This window comes from Nerophis ophidion, linkage group LG15 (genome assembly GCF_033978795.1).
Source record: "Nerophis ophidion isolate RoL-2023_Sa linkage group LG15, RoL_Noph_v1.0, whole genome shotgun sequence".
NCBI lineage: Eukaryota > Metazoa > Chordata > Actinopteri > Syngnathiformes > Syngnathidae > Nerophis > Nerophis ophidion.
The window spans coordinates 11,220,861-11,243,877 of NC_084625.1; the positions used below are offsets into that span (position 1 = coordinate 11,220,861).

Below are 23,017 nucleotides of genomic sequence, written 5' to 3' on the forward strand. Positions count from 1 at the left end.
GGTAAAATGACGCTCTTTGAAATTCAAGTTAGTGTTTGTTTGTTTTTTTTAGTTATGAACATACCTACAACTTGCCTTTTCTTACCTTCCGTTACTTTATTTTTTCTAATTCTCCCCCTACACAAGCACACTGATGTTAAAAACAAAAAACGAATTGTTTTACCTGCTCAGGTGTCGAACATAAACACAAACGAGCTCTTGTGACGCCATAAACACAACGGCGCCTTGAGACGAAGCATCACTTCCGGGTTATGGCCAAACATCTCCCGCCAACACGCAATGCGGAAGTGGATTTTGGGAGGAGCTCAGCGATTGGCTGAGAACTACGTCCCCATTCTCTATAGAAGAGATCACATTTGTTTTGTTTTTTTATAAACGACTGTAACATAGAAATGTTTGTCAACATAATTATGCTGAAGGCAGAAAACATTCTAAATAAATGTAGATTTATGAAAGTAAGGCCCACATTTTCTAAATGGCTTAATGGTTTACAATTATTAATCAAATCCTGGAGAATAATTAAGAGTACAACATCTCTAAAATTGATATCTCTGATAAAAACATTTAAAATGGTTTAGGTTACACTTTTTGTCTTTTTTAAATTATTGTTTTTATTATTTATTGTATGTACAAACTTGTTTCCATATGAGTTGGGAAATTGTGTTAGATGTAAATATAAATGGAATACAATGATTTGCAAATACTTTCCAACCCATATTCAGTTGAATATGCTACAAAGACAACATATTTGATGTTCAAACTGATAAACCTTTTTTTTTCTCAAATAAATCACTAACTTTAGAATTTGATGCCAGCAAGACGTGACAAAGAAGTTGGGAAAGGTGGCAATAAGTACTGATAAAGTTGAGGAATGTTCATCAAACAATTATGTGAAACATCCCACAGGTGTGCAGGCTAATTAGGAACAGGTGGGTGCCATGATTGGGTATAAAAGCAGCTTCCATGAAATGCTAAGTAATTCACAAACAAAGATGGGGTGAGGGTCACAACTTTGTAAGCAAATTGTCGAACAGTTTTAAAACAACATTTCTCAACGAGCTCTTGCAAGGAATTTAGGAATTTTACCATCTACGGTCCGTAAAATCATCAAAAAGTTCAGAGAATGTGGAGAAATCACTGCACGTAAGCGATGATATTACGGACTTTTGATCCCTCAGGCGGTACTGCATCAAAAACCGACATCAGTGTGTAAAGGATATCACCACATGGGCTCAGGAACACTTCATAAAACCACTGTCAGTAACTACAGTTGGTCGCTACATCTGTAAGTACAAATTAGAACTCTACTATGCAAAGCCAAACCCATTCATCAACAACACCAAGGAGTGCCGCTGGCTTCGCTGGGCCCGAGCTCACCTAAGATGGACTGATGCAAAGTGGAAAGATGTTCTGTGGTCTGACGAGTCCACATTTCAAATTATATTTGGAAACAGAGTATGTGGTGTCCTCCAGAACAAAGAGGAAAATAACCATCCGGATTGTTATAGACGCTAAGTTCAAAAGCCAGCATCTGTGATGGTATGGGGGTGTATTAGTACCCAAGGCATGGGTAACTTACACATCTGCGAAGGCACCATTAATGCTGAATGGTCCATACAGGTTTTGGAGCAACATATGTTGTCATCTAAGCAACGTTATCATGGACCCCCCTGCTTATTTCAGCAAGCCAATGCCAAGCCACGTGTTGTACGAGCGTGGTTTCGTAGTGAAAGAGTGCAGGTACTTTCCTGGCCCGCCTGCAGTCCAAACCTGTCTCCCATGTGATGATATATCCTTGACACACTGATGTCGGTTTTTGAGGCAGTATCGCCTGAGGGAGTAAAGGTCCGTAATATCATCGCTTACTTGCAGTGATTTCTCCAGATTCTCTGAACCTTTTGATGATTTTACGGACCGTAGATGGTAAAATTCCTCAATTCCTTGCAATAGCTCGTTGAGAAATGTTGTTCTAAAACCGTTTGACAATTTGCTTACAAATTGGTGACCCTCGCTCCATTCTTGTTTGTGAATTACTTAGCATTTCATGGAAGCTGCTTTTATACCCAATCATGGCACCCACCTGTTCCCAATTAGCCTGCACACCTGTGGGATGTTCCAAATAAGTGTTTGATGAGAATTTCTCAACTTTATCAGCAACTTCTTTGTCACGTGTTGCTGGCATAAATTTCTAAAGTTAATGATTATTTGCAAAAAAAATTTTTTTTATCAGCTTGAACATCAAATATGTTGTCTTTGTAGCATATTCAACTGAATATGGGTTGAAAATGATTTGAAAATCATTGTATTCCGTTTATATTTACATTTAACACAATTTCTTAACTCAAATGGAAAGGGGGTTTGTATTTGCTTTTGTTTTCTTTCCTTGTTGTTGAAAGTGCCTTGACTGTTGTGTGAATTATATATGTATGTTTTACTGTTTAAAAAACAACAAAACACATGCAATGCGGAAGTGGTGGAACCAATCAAGATTCATTGTTATTTTGTCATGAGCGATACTGGATATAAAAACCCAAAATGATACCGATACTTCATACTTTACATGATTGTTCACCTGTAATTTGCTGAACATGATTATAATTAGAATACAGAAAAAACATCATCAGCAACAAACCTCTTCGTCAACAGTTTAACAAAACTGTTAGCAAAGACAATCCATTAATCAATCAATCTTTATTTATAAAGCGTGTTTCATACAAATGCAACGCAAACTGCTTTACAAAGATAAAAACAATACCCCGGTGACCCATATCCCCCATTATCACATACGTACGCACAGACACAGATATCAAACACAAACACAACATACACACATTTGCCTCTATATGGACCAATGATTGCATGGCTGAGTACAGAGGAGACATGTGAGTAAACACTATCACAGGTCATCAGACCATGGCCACCAGGACGCTGACACAAAAGCACCCCCCACAAGCACGGCTGACAACCCCTGAGGCAGATGACTCATCTGAGGAACGTTGGAAAATAAAAAATAATAAAACTTGTAAAATAGTAAGAACCAGGTGTATGTAACCGGTAGTGTTTTTCTTAGATGCACTTTACTGACAATACAAAGAATAGAATTATTGTCAATTTTGTTCTGCCATCGTCAAGACCCTCTCCCGTTATCGTGGACAAAAGGGAAGTAGGAAGGCGTGTCTAATGCATATAAAAAGACAATGAATCCACATTGACAAAAAAAACAACATTCAGGTGTTTACATGTAACTTACATATTTTGTGTACTTATAACAATAATACTATACATTATTTAATAATATGTATTATATATAATACATATATGTAAATATACACATATATATATATATATGTGTATATATACATACACACATATATATATGTATATACATACATACATATATACATATATTTTTTTTATATATATCCTGAGTTAAATCCCGGCCTCAGGATCTTTCTGTGTAGAGTTTGCATGTTCTCCCCGTGACTGCGTGGGTACTCCGGCTTCCTCCCACCTCCAAAAACATGCACCTGGGGATAGGTTGATTGGCAACACTAAATTGGCCCTAGTGTGTGAATGTGAGTGTGAATGTTGTCTGTCTATCTGTGTTGGCCCTGCGATGAGGTGGCGACTTGTCAAGGGTGTATCCCGCCTTCCGCCCGAATGCAGCTGAAATAGGCTCCAGCACCCCCCGCGTCCCCGAACAGGACAAGTGGTAGAAAATGGATGGAGATATATATATATATGTGTGTGTGTGTGTGTGTACATACAGTGAATAAATTAATAAATATAACCAAATAAAATCATGCATAACTAATAGGATAAGAAGTAAAATACAAATGACTTCAATAAAATAATATCATGTAAAAGCCAAATCATAATCAATGTAACACAATAATACAATGATTAGAGCAAAATAAAGAAAAGAAAAAACAAAAACTTACTACATATATATATATAATTAGGAGTGTGGGAAAAAATCGATTCGAATACGTTGCGCGATTCAGAACCGATTCTAATTTTTAAAAAATATCGAGTTTTCATTTTTTATTAATCCAACAAAGCAATACACAGCAATACCATAACATTGCAATCCAATTCCAAAACCAAACCTGACCCAGCAACACTCAGAACTGCAATAAACAGAGCAATTGAAAAGAGACACAAACACGACAAAGAACAAACCAAAAGTAGTGAAACAAAAATGAATATTATCAACAACAGTATCAATATTAGTTATAATTTCAGCATAGCCGTGATTAAAAATCCCTCATTGACATTATCATTAGACATTTATAAAAATAAAAAAAAGAACAATAGTGTCACTTGCATCGCATCTCATAAGCTTGACAACACACTGTGTCCAATGTTTTCACAAAGATAAAATAAGTCATATATTAGGTTCGTTTAATAGTTAAAACAAATTTACATTATTGGAATCAGTGAATAAAACATTGTCCTTTATAATTACAAAAGTGCTGAAATCCTATGTATTGAATGAATATAGAATCGTTTTGAATCGTAAAAGTATTGTTTTTGAATCGAAAAAAATACAAATATTATCGAATCGCGACCCCAAGAATCGATATTGAATCGAATCGTGGGACACCCAAAAATTCGCAGCCCTAATACATACTGTATGTATATATACCATATTTCCTTGAATTGCCACAGGGCATATAGTATGCGCCTGCCTTGAATTACTCCCAAAATAATTAGCGCATGCTTAGTATTACCGCCTGGTCAAATTCGTGATGTCACGAGTGACACTTCCCCTGTCATCATTTTCAAAATGGAGGAGGCTGATTTCAATACCGGTAATTTGAAATCACATAAAGGGAAGAAGATTAAGAGCTATTCAGTAGGATTTAAGGTCCAAGCTTACATCACACTCAAAATTTTACTCCATGCCTTTGGTAAGTGCCGGAGTGAGAAGAGGTTTTAAATTAATTAGCACATGCTTACTTTTACCGCATGCCTTTGGTAAGCGCAGGAGTGAGAAGAGGTTTTAAATTAATTAGCGCCCCGGCGGCAATTCAAGGAAATACGGTATATATGTATCCATCCATCCATTTACTACCGCTTATTCCCTTCCGGGGTCGCGGGGGGCGCTGGCGCCTATAACTAAATAAAATCTTGCAAACAAATAAGATAAATAGTAAAATAGAAATGACTTCAATAAGATAATTAATATCAAGTAAAAGCCAAATCAAAATTCCATCCATCTTCTTCCGCTTATCCGAGGTCGGGTCGCGGGGGCTACAGCCTAAGCAGGGAAACCCAGACTTCCCTTTCCCCAGCCACTTCGTCTAGCTCTTCCCGGGGGATCCCGAGGCGTTCCCAGGCCAGACAGGAGACATAGTCTTCCCAACGTGTCCTGGGTCTTCCCCGTGGCCTCCTACCGGTTGGACGTGCCCTAAACACCTCCCTAGGGAGGCGTTCGGGCGGCATCCTGACCAGATGCCCGAACCACCTCATCTGGCTCCTCTCGATGTGAAGGAGCAGCGGCTTTACTTTGAGCTCCTCCTGGATGGCAGAGCTTCTCACCCTATCTCTAAGGGAGAGCCCCGCCACACGGCGGAGGAAACTCATTTCGGCCGCTTGTACCCGTGATCTTATCCTTTCGGTCATGACCCAAAGCTCATGACCATAAAATGGGTTGTACTTGTATAGCGTTTTTCTACCTTCAAGGTACTCAAAGTGCTTTGACACTACTTCCACATTTACCCATTCACACACACATTCACACACTGATGGAGGGAGCTGCCATGCAAGGCGCCAACCAGCAACCATCAGGAGCAAGGGTGAAGTGTCTTGCTCAGGACACAACGGACGTGACGAGGTTGGTTCTAGGTGGGATTTGAACCAGTGACCCTCGGGTTGCGCACGGCCACTCTCCCACTGCGCCACGCCGTCCCTAGGTGAGGATGGGAACGTAGATCGACCGGTAAATTGAGAGCTTTGCCTTCCGGCTCAGCTCCTTCTTCACCACAACGGATCGGTACAACGTCCGCATTACTGAAGACGCCGCACCGATCCGCCTGTCGATCTCACGATCCACTCTTCCCCCACTCGTGAACAAGACTCGTGAATCAAAATTTATTTAACGAAATAATACCATTATTAATCGCAAAATAAAGAAAATAAAATATATGTAATTTTTACATATCTAACAAGAACAAACACATTTGTGTCAACTTCGGTATCGGTACTTCCGGACAGTTGTATCGATCCGCTCCCCCAGCTTCCTGTTTAAATGGCCGCCTTGAGAGCGGCGCACGAGACTCACGATGCCTTCGCCGATCCCCGCCAGCCGCCTGCTGGCTACAGAAGACTTGTGTCCCACGGTGGACATCCGGACCTGCAGCAGTCCGCTGTCCAAACAAGTGTTCGGGTCCACCTTGCAGGTGCCCTTGCAGCGACTCCACGGTCGAGTTGCGAGTCGGCTGTGGTCGTCCGTCATCCACTGGAAGGAGCTCCGCTGCGGGCAGCCCGTCGGCTCCGGTGGCTTCGGTTCGGTGTACAAGGCGACTTACCTCGGAGGGACTGTGGCGCTGAAGAAAGTCAAAAAGTGCACGAAAAACCAACTGGCGTCTCGTCAGAGCTTCTGGGCCGAGTTGAACGCGGCACATCTTCGACATCCGAACATCGTGCGCGTTATTGCGGCCACCACCTGTGTGCCGGCGGACCTGAAGGAAGACCGCAGCATCGGAACCGTTCTGATGGAGTTCGTCAGCAACGGGTATTTGTTTTTAAATTTTATGTAACGAAACAAAAAATGACTTCGAATTAAAAAAAAAAAAAAGTTTTCTTTCAAATTATTTTGTTAAAACAATCTTAACTTTAATGTTATGGGCGGAGCCTTCCCAACCAGCATGTGAGAAGCCTTTTTATTGGTCGGTGTCGGATGACGTAGTTTATGGGCGTGACCGCTGACCACGTCCACCCTCAACATATTTGGAGGGAAATACCAAGACCAATGAAATGGCTTCTAACACATTTTTCAGGGGAAGCCCCGCCCACAAGATTGAAGTTGAGCCATAATAAAAAGTAAAAAAGGATTTGTAGCCAAATTAAAAATATATATATTTGCGAAAAAAATCTATTTGTAAATAAAAAAAAATGTATATGTAACCCAATAAAAGCAAAGGATTTGTAAACAACACTATGAAACAGTAAAAGAAAAGATATGTAACCCCATAAGTGTTTGCAGACAAAAAACGTTCTAATAATAATTAAAAAAAAAAAAACATTTGCAAACAGAAATAATTACATTGTAACCCAAGTTTTATTAAAACGTTTTGCAAACAAAGAAATGGTTTGCTAAAAATGAAATAATGTGCAAATAAAAGGAAAAAATATGAATTTGTAAAAAAAACAACACATTTGTAACCTTCCCCCCCAAAACATTTTTTGTGTCTAAATTATTTGTAATAAAAAGTATTCACAAACAAAAATATTGGACTCTGTAACTAAATAATGTTGTATCAAACAAATTAGTTGTAATTAAACAACAGTTGCAAACAAAAATAATGGCATTGTAACCAAAACGAATTGCAAATATAACGTAAAAAAATAATAAAGTAATTGTAAGCCAAAAAAATAATTGCAAACAAAAATAACGAATTTGTAAAAATAAATGTGCAACTCAGATATGTATCCAAATGATTTGTAACAAAAACGAGTTGCAACTCAAATGAAAGATTTGTTTACACAAAATTTGCAAACAATTAACTATTTGTAATCAAACAATCGCAGACAAAACTTATGGCTTTACAACCAAAGTTTTGTTGACAAAACAATTACCAAAAAAAACAACAATTAAAACAAACGATTTTTTTCATAAAAAACGATTTGCATACAAAAAATATTTGTAATCAAAATACAATGCAAACAAAATATTTGAGATAGTTAATATTTGCAAACAAATAATGGCTTTATAACCCAAATTTTGTCAACAAAAATATTTACAAACAAAAAACTATTTGTAATTAAAATAAAATTCAAACAAAATATTTTTAATAAAATATATTTGCAAACAAGTAGTGGCTTTGTAACCAAAGTTTTGTCAGCAAAAATATTTACAAACAAAACACTATTTGTAATTAAAATAAAATGCAAACAAAATATTTTTAATAAAATATATTTGCAAACAAATAATGGCTTTGTAACCAAAGTTTTGTCAACAAAACAATTTATTACAAAAAGGATTTGTAAACAGAAAACTATTTCTAAATAAAATAAAATGCAAACAAATTATTTTTAATAAAATATATTTGCAAACAAATAATGGCTTGGTAACCAAAGTTTTGTCAACCAAACTATTTACAAAAAGAAAACTATTTGTAATTAAAATACAACGCAAACTAAATATTTTTAATAAAAATATATTTGCAAAATAATAATGGCTTGGTAACCAAAGTTTTGCTAACAAAATAATTTGTTTGCAAACATAAAAAAGTGTACTAAACGATTTGCATACAAAATAATGTTTTTTTAAATAAATTAGTTTTTCTAAGAAAACTGATTTGTGATAAAAAAAACTGCAAATTTTTAGATTTTTTTTTTTTTTTAATTCCTTCATTTTTGTTTGCAAATATTTTTTGGGATTGTACATTTTCATGTTTGCATGTTTTTGTCTCCAAGTCCATGTTTTGGGTTTACTCGCATAAAAAGCCAGGTTTGTGTCCGCGAACAGGAACCTGCAGCAGACCATCGACTGCAGCGCGGGGCCCCTGGGGGCCGACAGGTGGCTCAGGTACTCCCTGGACATCGTGCGGGGTTTGGACTTCCTGCACGGCAACAAGATTGTCCACCTGGACATCAAACCCGCCAACGTGCTGCTGTCCGCGCAGGACACCTGCAAGATCGCCGACTTCGGCTGCTCCGTCCAGCTGGGCAGCGACGTGTGCGGCGCCGCGTCCTACCCGAGTCACGCGGGCGGCACGTACACGCACCGGGCGCCCGAGCTGCTGAAGGGGGAGGGCGTGTCCACAAAGTGTGACATCTTCTCCTTTGGGATCACTATGTGGCAGATGGTCACCTCGCGCCAACCTTACCTGGGCGACAGGCAGCACGTCATCTACGCCGTGGTGGCCAACGACCTCCGACCTTCCCTGGAAGACCAAGCGGCCTTCGGGTCGCAGCGAGGCCAACTGCTCAAGAAGCTTCTTGGGAGATGCTGGACAGGACAGGTGGCAAGCAGACTGGGCGCACAGGAAGTATTGACGCACCTGGACCAACTCAGATCATCTTCTCTTGTCTTCTAGTACTTTCCTCTTACTTCCATCTCTTGTACAATTGCATCTTTCATATTTATTTCAACACGGAAACCTTTTCTACCTTTTTAAGGCACACATTTTCCTGCGGGTGACAAACTCTTCCTGGACATTATTGTTGATGTGCGCTCATATTTGTAGCATTGTTGTTTGTCTTTTGCACACCTGACTTATAAAACCGTTTTAAGCTTTTGTCTTAATGTTTTGTAAAGTATTAAGTTGTCATTAAAATAACATATTCATATTTTGCTGACATTATCATGGATTATGTATCATTTTTTGCTCCTTGCAGGGTTTTTTTTTTTTAAAACAAACATTTTAAAGGCCTACTGAAAGCCACTACTAGCGACCACGCAGATAGTTTATATATCAATGATGAAATATTAACATTGCAACACATGCCAATACGGCCTTTTTAGTTTACTAAATTGCAATTTTAAATTTCCCGCGAGGTACCCTGTTGAAAACGTCGCGAAAATGATGACGCTTATGTTGACGCGTGCTTGTGACGTAACCCTAACCCTAACAACTCACGGCTAAAAGTCGTCTCATCGCATAATTACACAGTATTTTGGACATCTGTGTTGCTGAATCTTTTGCAATTTGTTCAATAAATAATGGAGACACTAAAGAAGAATGCTTCTTGGTGGATTGCAGCTGCCTTTAGCAACCGAAACACAGCCGGTGTTTCTTTGTTTGTTGTGAAGCTTTAACACAGAGCGGTCAAGCAAACATGTTTCTCTACCACATGTCAACCAATTGTGATATTAAGTCTGCTCTTACCGGAGACTTGAGAGGATTATGCGACCCCCTGCAGCAGCTGTCAAAAAGGCAGCTGTGATCTTGGCTCCTCTATTGGCTTCTCTCAGAGACACTGGTGTTCACTACAGCCCTCTGACTTTCAGGTATGACTTTATAATCTCACTAAAACACTATTAACACAATAAGCAGATAAGGGATTTTCCATAATTATCCTAGTAAATGTGTCTAATATCTGAATCGCTCCCGCTGGAGCCGGCGCCTTTTCTTTTTTTTTCTTTTTATTTTTTTAGTGCTTCACTCTAACTTTCCTCATCCACGAATCTTTCATCCTCGCTCAAATTAATGGCGAAATCGTCGGTTTCTTGGCCCGAATAGCTCTTGCTGCTGGTGGCTATGGTTATAAACAATGTGAGGAGCCCTACAACCCGTGACGTCACACGCACATCATCTGCTACTTCCGGTAAAGGCAAGGCTTTTCTATTAGTGACCAAAAGTTGTGAACTTTATCGTCGATGTTCTCTACTAAATCCTTTCAGCAAAAATATGGCAATATCGCGAAATGATCAAGTATGACACATATAATGGACCTGCTATCCCCGTTTAAATAAGAAAATCTCATTTCAGTAGGCCTTTAACTAGCTGGCAACTAGCTGGCAACTAGAGCACTATTAACTAGATGGCAACTAGAGCACTATTAACTAGATGGCAACTAAAGCACTATTAGATTGAAACTAGATGGCAACTAGAACACTATTAACTAGATGGCAACTAGAGCACTCTTAACTAGATGGCAACTAAAGCACTATTAATTAGATTGAAACTAGATGGCAACTAGAACATTATTAACTAGATGGCAACTAGAACACTATTAACTAGACGGCAACTAGAACACGATTAACTAGATGGCAACTAAATGGCAACTAGAACACTATTAACTAGATGGCAACTAGATTACTATTAACTAGATGGCAACTAGAACATTATTAACTCGATGGCGACTAGAACACTATTAACTAGATGGCAAGTAGATGGCAACTAGATTACTATTAACTAGATGGAAACTAAATTACTATTAACTAGATGGCAACTATATGGCAACTAGATTACTATTAACTAGATGGCAACTCGAACACTATTAACTAGATGGCAACTATATGGCAACTAGATTACTATTAACTAGATGGCAACTCGAACACTATTAACTAGATGGCAACTAGAACACTTAACTAAATGGCAACTAGATTACTAATAACTAGATGGCAACTAGAACACTATTAACTAGATGGCAACTAGATTACTACTAACTATATGGCAACTATATGGCAACTAGATTACTACTAACTAGATGGCAACTATATGGCAACTAGATTACTTTTAACTTGATGGCAACTAGATGGCAACTAGAACACTATTAACTAGATGGCAACTAGATTACTAATAACTAGATGGCAACTAGAGCACTATTAACTAGATGGCAACTAAAGCACTATTAGATTGAAACTAGATGGCAACTAGAACACTATTAACTAGATGGCAACTAGAGCACTATTAACTAGATGGCAACTAGAGCACTATTAACTAGATGGCAACTAAAGCACTATTAATTAGATTGAAACTAGATGGCAACTAGAACATTATTAACTAGATGGCAACTAGAACACTATTAACTAGACGGCAACTAGAACACGATTAACTAGATGGCAACTAAATGGCAACTAGAACACTATTAACTAGATGGCAACTAGATTACTATTAACTAGATGGCAACTAGAACATTATTAACTCGATGGCGACTAGAACACTATTAACTAGATGGCAAGTAGATGGCAACTAGATTACTATTAACTAGATGGCAACTAGATTACTATTAACTAGATGGCAACTATATGGCAACTAGATTACTATTAACTAGATGGCAACTCGAACACTATTAACTAGATGGCAACTAGAACACTTAACTAAATGGCAACTAGATTACTAATAACTAGATGGCAACTAGAACACTATTAACTAGATGGCAACTAGATTACTACTAACTAGATGGCAACTATATGGCAACTAGATTACTACTAACTAGATGGCAACTATATGGCAACTAGATTACTTTTAACTTGATGGCAACTAGATGGCAACTAGAACACTATTAACTAGATGGCAACTAGAACACTATTAACTAGATGGCAACTAGATTACTAATAACTAGATGGCAACTGGAGCACTATTAACTAGATGGCAACTAAAGCACTATTAATTAGATTGAAACTAGATGGCAACTAGAACACTATTAACTAGATGGCAACTAGAACACTATTAACTAGACGGCAACTAGAACACGATTAACTAGATGGCAACTAAATGGCAACTAGAACACTATTAACTAAATGGCAACTAGATTACTATTAACTAGATGGCAACTAGAACATTATTAACGCGATGGCAACTAGAACACTATTAACTAGATGCCAAGTAGATGGCAACTAGATTACTATTAACTAGATGGCAACTAGATTACTATTAACTAGATGGCAACTATATGGCAACTAGATTACTATTAACTTGATGGCAACTAGAACACTATTAACTAGATGGCAACTCGAACACTATTAACTAAATGGCAACTCGAACACTATTAACTAGATGGCAACTAGAACACTTAACTAAATGGCAACTAGATTACTATTAACTATATGGCAACTAAAACACTATTAACTAGATGGCAACTCGATTACTAATAACTAGATGGCAACTAGAACACTATTAACTAGATGGCAACTAGATTACTACTAACTAGATGGCAACTATATGGCCACTAGATTACTACTAACTAGATGGCAACTATATGGCAACTATATTACTTTTAACTTGATGGCAACTAGAACACTATTAACTAGATGGCAACTAGAACAATATTAACTAGATGGCAACTAGAACACTATTAACTAGATGGCAACTACATTACTATTAACTAGATGGCAAGTAGAACACAATTAACTAGATGGCAAATAGATTACTATTAACTAGATGGCAACTATATGGCAACTAGAACACTATTAACTAGATGGCAACTAGAACACAATTAACTAGATGGCAAATAGATTACTATTAACTAGAGGGCAACTATATGGCAACTAGAACACTATTAACTAGATGGCAACTACATTACTATTAACTAGATGTCAACTAGAACACTATTAACTAGATGGCAAATAGATTACTATTAACTTGATGGCAACTAGATGGCAACTAGAACACTATTAACTAGATGGCAACTAGAACACTATTAACTAGATGGCAAATAGATTACTATTAACTAGAGGGCAACTATATGGCAACTAGATTACTATTAACTAGATGGCAACTAGATTACTATTAACTAGAGGGCAACTATATGGCAACTATATTACTATTAACTAGATGGCAACTAGATGGCAACTAGATTACTATTAACTAGATGGCAACTAGATGGCAACTAGATTACTATTAACTAGATGGCAACTAGATGGCAACTAGATTACTATTAACTACATGGCAACTAGATGGCAACTAGATTACTATTAACTAGATGGCAACTTCTACCAGCTGTGTGTGTGTACAAATGGAGTGCAAGTAAGTATTCAGTTAGTGTTCAACAAAGCCCACAACGCTCCTGTAGACTTTTGAAATAGTTTTGAACACTTTGTTAGACTTGTACAAGACAGTGTGACACACAAGCAGTGCAAGTACACGGTTGAACAATGGTGTGCAAACACGAGGAGAAGAAATAAAAAAGCAACTTCTGCTTTGAATACTTGCTGTGGATCCGTACATTTTTGTCCAATCCCACTTCTTCATGTAGAACGTCCACAGATGATTGGTTGAGCACACACTACACCAGCAGACATGTTATACACATGGACAGGAAGTGTTTATGCCGTCTACTCACTAAACAAATATTTCAGTCTTTGGCTCGCAGGAATTATGGCTAGCAATAGTGCCAAGGAGAATCCATAGCTCGAAAAACACAGGCGGTTCATTCAAGTCAGCTGTTTGGGAACACTTTTACTTCCCAGTGAAATATGTCAACAAAGACAAGTGGATGACTGTAAAGTGAAACTACTGATACTGCACGTCAACCAATAATAAAAGGGACAAGCGGTAGAAAATGGATGGATGGATAACCTTTAAATAAAAATAATGATTTATGAACTACACAACATAAAACTAATAATGATTTATAAACTACACAACATAAAGTAATAGGGCTGTGAATCTTCAGGTGTCCCACGATTCGATTCAATATCGATTCTTGGGGTCACGATTCGATAATATATCGATTTTTTTCGATTCGATTCGATTCTCGATTCAAAAACGATATCTTTCCGATTCAAAACGATTCTGTATTCATTCAATACATAGGATTTCAGCAGGATCTACCCCAGTCTGCTGACATGCTAGCAGAGTAGTAGATTAAAAAAAAAAACTTTTATAATTGTAAAGGACAATGTTTTATCAACTGATTGCAATAATGTAAATTTTTTTTAACTATTAAATGAACCAAAAATATGACTTATTTTATCTTTGTGAAAACATTGGACACAGTCTGTTGTCAAGCTTATGAGATGCGATGCAAGTGTAAGCCATTGTGACACTATTCCTTTTTTTTTAAATTTTTTATAAATGTCTAATGATAATGTCAATGAGGGATTTTTAATCACTGCTATGCTGAAATTATAACTAATATTGATACTGTTGTTGATAATATTCATTTTTGTTTCACTACTTTTGGTTTGTTCTGTGTCGTGTTTGTGTCTCCTCTCAATTGCTCTGTTCATTGCAGTTCTGAGTGTTGCTGGGTCAGGTTTGGTTTGGAATTGGATTGCATTGTTATAGTATTGCTGTGTATTGTTCTGTTGGATTGATTAAAAAAAAAAATATATATATTTTTTTATTTAAAAAAAAAAAAAATTTTTTTTAAATGGGAATCGATTCTGAATCGCACAATGTATTCGATTCGATTCGTATTTGAATCGATAATAATGATTTATAAACTACACAACATAAAAATGATAATGATTTAGAAACTACACAACATGCAATTTTAAAAAACAACAACTACACAACAGGTGTTGGATCAATGTGGACATTTAAGACTTATTTTGTGGGAAAATTGTGGGGAACATAAAAAAATATATTAGACTATATATTATTGCGGACCCCCTGTTTAAGACCCCTGATATATACCTCATATTTATATGATTTAAAGCAGTTTTATGTTGAAAAAACAAAACCTAGTAATGAACAAACACACCTACGTATTGAAGCAGGTTACATAATGGTGACTCGCTCCGGTGAAATGTTGAGAGCTGAGCCGACAGGCTTGGGGTTTTTGCTCTGAGGCTGACCGGGATCGAGGCCGCGGCGGATGCGATGGAGCTTGTGGGCCACGCACGGAAGCAGCATGACCAGCTTGCCCCCGATGACACACGACGGCAGCGCCAGCGCCAGCACGAAGCTCGGGGGCATGTAGAAGCGGTACGCGTCCTCTTCGAAGGCTCGCTTCCAGCCGAAGAGGAAGCCATGGAAGGTGGCGATCAGCAGAGCGATGTAACCCAGGGTGGACTAGAACAAAGAACGACATGAAGACTTCAAGGATTCCAGCACAGGAACCACTTGGCGCATTTTTATTCTGCTTTAGGGCAGGAGTGTCCAATATTTTAAAAAAAGCTAAAAAAAGGCTAATATATAATCCATCCATCAATCCATTTTCCACCGCTTATTCCCTTTTGGGGTCGCTGGCGCCTATCTCAGCTACAATCAGGCGGAAGGCGGTGTACACCTCATCGCAGGGCCAACACAGATAGACAGACAACATTCACACTCAGTCCACTAGGGCCAATTTTTTTAGTGTTGCCAATCAATCTATCCCCAGGTGCATGTCTTTGGAAGTGGGAGGAAGCCGGAGTACCCGGAGGGAACCCACGCATTCACGGGGAAAACATGCAAACTCCACACAGAAAGATCCTGAGCCTGGAATTAAACCCAGGACTGCAGGACCTTCGTATTGTGAGGCAGACGCACTAACCCCTTTGCCACCGTGAAGCCCATGTATATTTGTGCTCGGCCACGGGTGTCCAAAATGTTTCGACTTGGGGCCGCATTGGGCTAAAAAACATTTGGCCGACTGCATGCATTGCAATTTTCCCATCATGCATTGCAGTTGATTTAAATGGATGTCCTTTTTTTAAAATTATGTGTCATGTATGGACATGTTTTATGATATCCACAAAGTTCAGTGAGCAGGTTGTGTTATGTGTGTTGACTGTCTGTGTTAGTTGTTTTGCGCTTTGAGTGGGAAAGGTTGCTGGGATCAGGTCTTTTACTGTAAGGAAAAGCAGTTTTGTTTACACTTCAACGTATAATCCATGGTCGTTGGCTTGGCAGCAAATTTGCAGCTGTTAGCTGCAGGCACCCTGAGGGCCAGACTCCTTATGACTTGTGACGTCTCGTGAGCCAGATTGAAGACGCCTGCGGGCCGTAGTTTGGACACCACTGTGTGTGTGTATATATATATATATATATATATATATATATATATATATATATATATATATATACAAACCCCGTTTCCATGAGTTGGGAAATTGTGTTCGATGTAAATATAAAGAGAATAAAATGATTTGCGAATAATTTTCAACACATATTCAGTTGAATATGCTACAAAGACAACATATTTGATGTTCAAACTGATGAAAATTTTTTTTGTTGCAAATAATCATTAACTTAAGAATTTGATGCCAGCAACACGTGACAAAGAAGTTAGGAAAGGTGGCAATAAATACTGATAAAGTTGAGAAATACTCATCAAACACTTATTTGGAACATCACACAGGTGTGCAGGCTATTTGGCAACAGGTGGGTGCCATGATTGGGTATAAAAGCAGCTTCCATGAAATGCTAAATAATTCACAAACAAGGATGGGGTGAGGGTCACCAATTTGTAAGCAAATTGTCGAACAGTTTTAGAACAACATTTCTCAACGAGCTATTGCAAGGAATTTAGGGATTTTACCATCTACGGATCCGTAAAATCATCAAAAGGTTCAGAGAATCTGGAGAAATTACTGCACGTAAGCGATGATATTACGGACCTTTGATCCCTCAGGCGGTACTGCATCAAAAACCGACATCAGTGTGTAAAGGATATCACCACATGGGCTCAGGAACACTTAATAAAGCCACTGTCAGTAACTACAGTTGGTTGCTACATCTGTAAGTGCAAGTTAAAACTCTGCTATGCAAAGCAAAACCCATTTATCAACAACACCAAGGAACGCAGCTGGCCTTCAATTTCCCAACTCATATGGAAACGGGGTTTGTATATGTACTGTATATATATATATATATACAGTATATATATATATATATATATATATATATATATATTAGCGGTGTAACAGTACGTGTATTTGTATTGAACTGTTTCGGTACGGGGGTTTCGGTTCGGTACGAGGGTGTATCGAACGAGTTTGTAAACTAAAGTCTTAGCAAGCTGCTCTGCTTTCTGCCTCTGTCCGAGCAGTGAGCACCCAGCATTTTCCCGCCCACACAACCAACTGATTGGTTACATACAAGGTCAATCAGCAGTGCGTATTCAGAAAGCATGGAGTCAGTGCTTCGGCGTCGAGACGAGCAGATATGTGTTTAGCAGGTGAGCAGCAGACATCGTACACTCCCCAAACTATAAAAAACACTTCCCAGTCACAACTATTACAAACATCACTATGAGCCCGTTGACCTTCTAGAAACTTAAACTGCAGCTAAGCTCGCTCATAGAGGTGAAAGCTAATTAGCTTTTAGCGTTACGTTAGTTCATTTTGCTGTGTGTGTGTGTGCGTGCTTGCGTGTGTGTGTGTGGGTGTGCATGTGTGTGTGTGTCTAATAAAAGTCAACTACAGACTTCCCAAATGCTGTAATAAATTAAGCATGATGAGTGTACCCTGCCTTCCGCCCAATTGTAGCTGAGATAGGCGCCAGCGCCCCCCGCGACCCCGAAAGGGAATAAGCGGTAGAAAATGGATGGATGGATGGATGGAGTTGACTTGAAACTGTTTAATGTTGTACTATTTATATGTAAAAGAAAGGTTTTGTGATTTTATTTAATCAAAGCAACAACTTGAGGCAGTCAATGTGCATTAACGTGGGTAGAATTATTATAATGTTCCCAATGTTAAAAGGATAAAGCCATTGTTTACAAATTTGGTAAATAAATAACCCCAAAATTTATATTTTGTTGTTTTCTTACTGTACCGAAAATGAACAGAACGGTGACCTCTAAACCGAGGTACGTACCGAACCGAAATTTTTGTGTACCGTTACACCCCTATATATATATATATATATATATATATATATATATATATATATATATATATATATATATATATATAATCAGCTGCAAATTTACTGCCATTTTGAAGCCATTGTGAGGAAATCAAACCAAAGACCATGGATTATACATTGAAGTGTACACAGGACAGCTTTTCCTTACAGTAAAAGACCCGATCCCAGCAACCTTTCCCACTCAAGGCGCAAAACAACCAACACAGAAATTCAACACACATGGTCACACATAACACAAGCTGCTCACTGAACTTTGTAGATATCATAAAACATCACATAATTAAAAAATGACATCCATTTAAATAATTTACAATGCATGACGGGAAAAATGCAATGCATGCAGTCGGATTTCGGCCCCAAGTCGAAACATTTTGTCACCCGTGGCCGAGCACAAGAGTTCTTAACCTTTTTGACCTTGGGGCCCAACTTTTACACTACATAGGGGTCCGGGTCCTGCTCAAATATTAACACTGATTTAATCTTATTTTTTATTTTAATCATGTTCAATAATCATATCTCACCTACTTACACTATACAACCTTCAAAAGATATGAAAGCATGTGTAAATCAGACACATTATTATTTTTTATCGATATTTATTATACATTATTGATAACGTAACATAAACCTCCGACTTTAGAAAAATAAGAAGTGACTCATAAATACCTGATGAAAAATAAATTGATATACACTTATATATTGTGCTAAAATAAATAACACTGATAACGAATATCTTCTATGGAATTACAACGAAATGAACCCAGATTTCCCTCGCCCGGACGTGGGTCACCGGGGCCCCGCTCTGGAGCCAGGCCCGGAGTTGGGGCACGATGGCGAGCGCCTGGTGGTCGGGCCTGTCCCCATGGGGCCCGGCCGGGCACAGCCCGAAGAGGCAACGTGGGTCATCCCTCCAATGGGCTCACCACTCATAGGAGGGGCCATAGAGGTCGGGTGCATTGTGAGCTGGGCGGCAGCCGAAGGCAGGGCACTTGGCGGTCCGATCCTCGGCTACAGAAGCTAGCTCTTGGGACGTGGAACGTCACCTCACTGGGGGGGAAGGAGCCTGAGCTAGTGCACGAGGTAGAGAAGTTCCGGCTGGATATAGTCGGACTCACCTCGACGCACAGCAAGGGCTCTGGAACCAGTTCTCTCGAGAGGGACTGGACCCTCTTCCACTCTGGCGTTGCCGGCAGTGAGAGGCGACGGGCTGGGGTGGCAATTCTGGTTGCCCCCCGGCTCAAAGCCTGTACGTTTGAGTTCAACCCAGTGGACGAGAGGGTAGCTTCCCTTCGCCTTCGGGTGGGGGGACGGGTCCTGACTGTTGTTTGTGCTTACGCACCAAACAGCAGTTCAGAATACCCACCCTTTTTGGGTACACTCGAGGGAGTACTGGAAAGTGCTCCCCCGGGTGATTCCCTTGTCCTACTGGGAGACTTCAACGCTCATGTTGGCAACGACAGTGAAACCTGGAGAGGCGTGATTGGGAAGAATGGTCGCCCGGATCTAAACCCGAGTGGTGTTTTGTTATTGGACTTTTGTGCTCGTCACAGTTTGTCGATAACAAACACCATGTTCAAACATAAGGGTGTCCATATGTGCACTTGGCACCAGGACACCCTAGGCCGCAGTTCCATGATCGACTTTGTAGTTGTGTCATCGGATTTGCGGCCTTATGTTTTGGACACTCGGGTGAAGAGAGGGGCGGAGCTTTCTACCGATCACCACCTGGTGGTGAGTTGGCTGCGATGGTGGGGGAGGATGCCGGACAGACCTGGCAGGCCCAAGCGCATTGTGAGGGTCTGCTGGGAACGTCTGGCAGAGTCTCCTGTCAGAGAGAGTTTCAATTCACACCTCCGGGAGAACTTTGAACATGTCACGAGGGAGGTGCTGGACATTGAGTCCGAGTGGACCATGTTCCGAACCTCTATTGTCGAGGCGGCTGATTGGAGCTGTGGCCGCAAGGTTGTTGGTGCCTGTCGTGGCGGTAATCCCAGAACCCGTTGGTGGACACCAGCAGTGAGGGATGCCGTCAAGCTGAAGAAGGAGTCCTATCGGGTTCTTTTGGCTCATAGGACTCCGGAGGCAGTGGACGGGTACCGACGGGCCAAGCGGTGTGCAGCTTTAGCGGTCGCGGAGGCAAAAACTCGGACATGGGAAGAGTTCGGGGAAGCCATGGAAAACGACTTCCGGACGGCTTCGAAGCGATTCTGGACCACCATACGGCGCCTCAGGAAGGGGAAGCAGTGCACTATCAACACCGTGTATGGTGCGGATGGTGTTCTGCTGACTTCGACTGCGGATGTTGTGGATCGGTGGAGGGAATACTTCGAAGACCTCCTCAATCCCACCAACACGTCTTTCTTTGAGGAAGCGGTGCCTGGGGAATCTGTAGTGGACTCTCCTATTTCTGGGGCTGAGGTCGCTGAGGTAGTTAAAAAGCTCCTCGGCGGCAAGGCCCCGGGGGTGGATGAGATCCGCCCGGAGTTCCTTAAGGCTCTGGATGCTGTGGGGCTGTCTTGGTTGACAAGACTCTGCAGCATCGCGTGGACATCGGGGGCGGTACCTCTGGATTGGCAGACCGGGGTGGTGGTCCCTCTCTTTAAGAAGGGGGACCGGAGGGTGTGCTCCAACTATCGTGGGATCACACTCCTCAGCCTTCCCGGTAAGGTTTATTCAGGTGTACTGGAGAGGAGGCTTCGCCGGATAGTCGAACCTCGGATTCAGGAGGAACAGTGTGGTTTTCGTCCTGGTCGTGGAACTGTGGACCAGCTCTGTACTCTCGGCAGGGTTCTTGAGGGTGCATGGGAGTTTGCCCAACCAGTCTACATGTGCTTTGTGGACTTGGAGAAGGCATTCGACCGTGTCCCTCGGGAAGTCCTGTGGGGAGTGCTCAGAGAGTATGGGGTATCGGACTGTCTTATTGTGGCAGTCCGCTCCCTGTACGATCAGTGTCAGAGCTTGGTCCGCATTGCTGGCAGTAAGTCGGACACGTTTCCAGTGAAGGTTGGACTCCGCCAAGGCTGTCCTTTGTCACCGATTCTGTTCATAACTTTTATGGACAGAATTTCTAGGCGCAGCCAAGGCGTTGAGGGGTTCCGGTTTGGTGGCCACGGGATTAGGTCTCTGCTTTTTGCAGATGATGTAGTCCTGATGGCTTCATCTGGCCGGGATCTTCAGCTCTCACTGGATCGGTTCGCAGCCGAGTGTGAAGCGACCGGAATGAGAATCAGCACCTCCAAGTCCGAGTCCATGGTTCTCGCCCGGAAAAGGGTGGAGTGCCATCTCCGGGTTGGGGAGGAGACCCTGCCCCAAGTGGAGGAATTCAAGTACCTAGGAGTCTTGTTCACGAGTGGGGGAAGAGTGGATCGTGAGATCGACAGGCGGATCGGTGCGGCGTCTTCAGTAATGCGGACGTTGTATCGATCCGTTGTGGTGAAGAAGGAGCTGAGCCGGAAGGCAAAGCTCTCAATTTACCGGTCGATCTACGTTCCCATCCTCACCTATGGTCATGAGCTTTGGGTCATGACCGAAAGGATAAGATCACGGGTACAAGCGGCCGAAATGGGTTTCCTCCGCCGGGTGGCGGGGCTCTCCCTTAGAGATAGGGTGAGAAGCTCTGCCATCCGGGAGGAGCTCAACGTAAAGCCGCTGCTCCTCCACATCGAGAGGAGCCAGATGAGGTGGTTCGGGCATCTGGTCAGGATGCCACCCGAACGCCTCCCTAGGGATGTGTTTAGGGCACGTCCAGCTGGTAGGAGGCCACGGGGAAGACCCAGGACACGTTGGGAAGACTATGTCTCCCGGCTGGCCTGGGAACGCCTCGGGATCCCCCGGGAAGAGCTAGACGAAGTGGCTGGAGATAGGGAAGTCCTGGCTTCCCTGCTTAGGCTGCTGCCCCCGCGACCCGACCTCGGATAAGCGGAAGATGATGGATGGATGGATGGACGAATATCTTTCCGAACTAAACTGTCAATACAATTGAAGCGCAAATGAAAATACAGCTTCAACACATTAGTCGTCATTTTTGAGCTTAAGGATCTTTTCCGTGACTTTAGCTTCGGACCTCTTCTGTCTGTTGTTGTCATTACTGCCACAAGTGGTGGAAAAGTGCATTACAACTGAGTACGAACCGCAGCTGAGAAACATGTAATTTTTAGGCGGTCCTCTGGGGCAGGGTTTTTCAACCTTTTTGGAACCAGGGCACATTTTTTGAGTTGAAAAAATGCGTAGGCACACCACCAGCAGAAATCGTTAAAAAACAAATCTCAGTTGACAGTAAAAAGTCGTCGTCGCAATTGCTGGATATGACTTTAAACCAGGGGTCACCAACCTTTTTGAAAGCAAGAGCTACTTCTTGGGTACTGATTAATGCAAAAGGCTACCAGTTTGATACACACTTAAATAAATTGCCAGAAATAGCTAATTTGCTCAATTTACCTTTAATAAATAAATCTATATATATAAAAAAAGGAGTATTTCTGTCTGTCATTCCGTCGTACATTTTTTTTCCTTTTACGGAAGGTTTTTTGTAGAGAATTAATGATGAAAAAAACACTTAATTGAACAGTTTAAAAGAGAGAACACGGAAAAAATTAAAATTA

At 40.7% G+C, this 23,017-nt stretch overlaps 3 protein-coding genes across 5 annotated transcripts in view; 1 reads left to right on the forward strand and 2 right to left on the reverse strand.

The window, feature by feature from the left end:
• The window catches only part of pan3 (poly(A) specific ribonuclease subunit PAN3), a 58,339-nt gene extending 58,053 nt beyond the window's left edge, over nt 1–286 (reverse strand). Inside the window, exon 1 of the mRNA XM_061921506.1 lies at nt 164–286. The gene's annotated coding sequence lies outside the window, so the exon portion shown is untranslated. The remainder of the gene's footprint in view (nt 1–163) is intronic.
• Nucleotides 287–6,217: 5,931 nt separating this feature from the next.
• Nucleotides 6,218–9,467, forward strand: mos (v-mos Moloney murine sarcoma viral oncogene homolog). The gene is made up of 2 exons (XM_061921512.1): nt 6,218–6,739; nt 8,696–9,467. Exons 1-2 carry the CDS (start codon nt 6,288–6,290, stop codon nt 9,264–9,266), a joined length of 1,023 nt encoding a protein of 340 aa, XP_061777496.1. The 5' UTR covers nt 6,218–6,287; the 3' UTR covers nt 9,267–9,467.
• Nucleotides 9,468–13,688: 4,221 nt separating this feature from the next.
• steap2 (STEAP family member 2, metalloreductase) overlaps nt 13,689–23,017 on the reverse strand; it is a 50,356-nt gene continuing 41,027 nt past the window's right edge. For all 3 annotated transcript variants that reach the window (XM_061921509.1, XM_061921508.1, XM_061921507.1), the window contains exon 6: nt 13,689–15,635. In XM_061921509.1, coding sequence (XP_061777493.1) covers nt 15,342–15,635 — 294 coding nt within the window. In that variant the 3' untranslated portion in view covers nt 13,689–15,341. The remainder of the gene's footprint in view (nt 15,636–23,017) is intronic.

Bases quoted from the DNA above. Each gene is read 5' to 3' on its own strand.
- mos (XM_061921512.1), top strand. From the start codon at position 6,288: ATGCCTTCGCCGATCCCCGCCAGCCGCCTGCTGGCTACAGAAGACTTG. The intron at 6,740-8,695 runs GTATTTGTTTTT...GTCCGCGAACAG, and splicing joins ATGGAGTTCGTCAGCAACGG to GAACCTGCAGCAGACCATCG.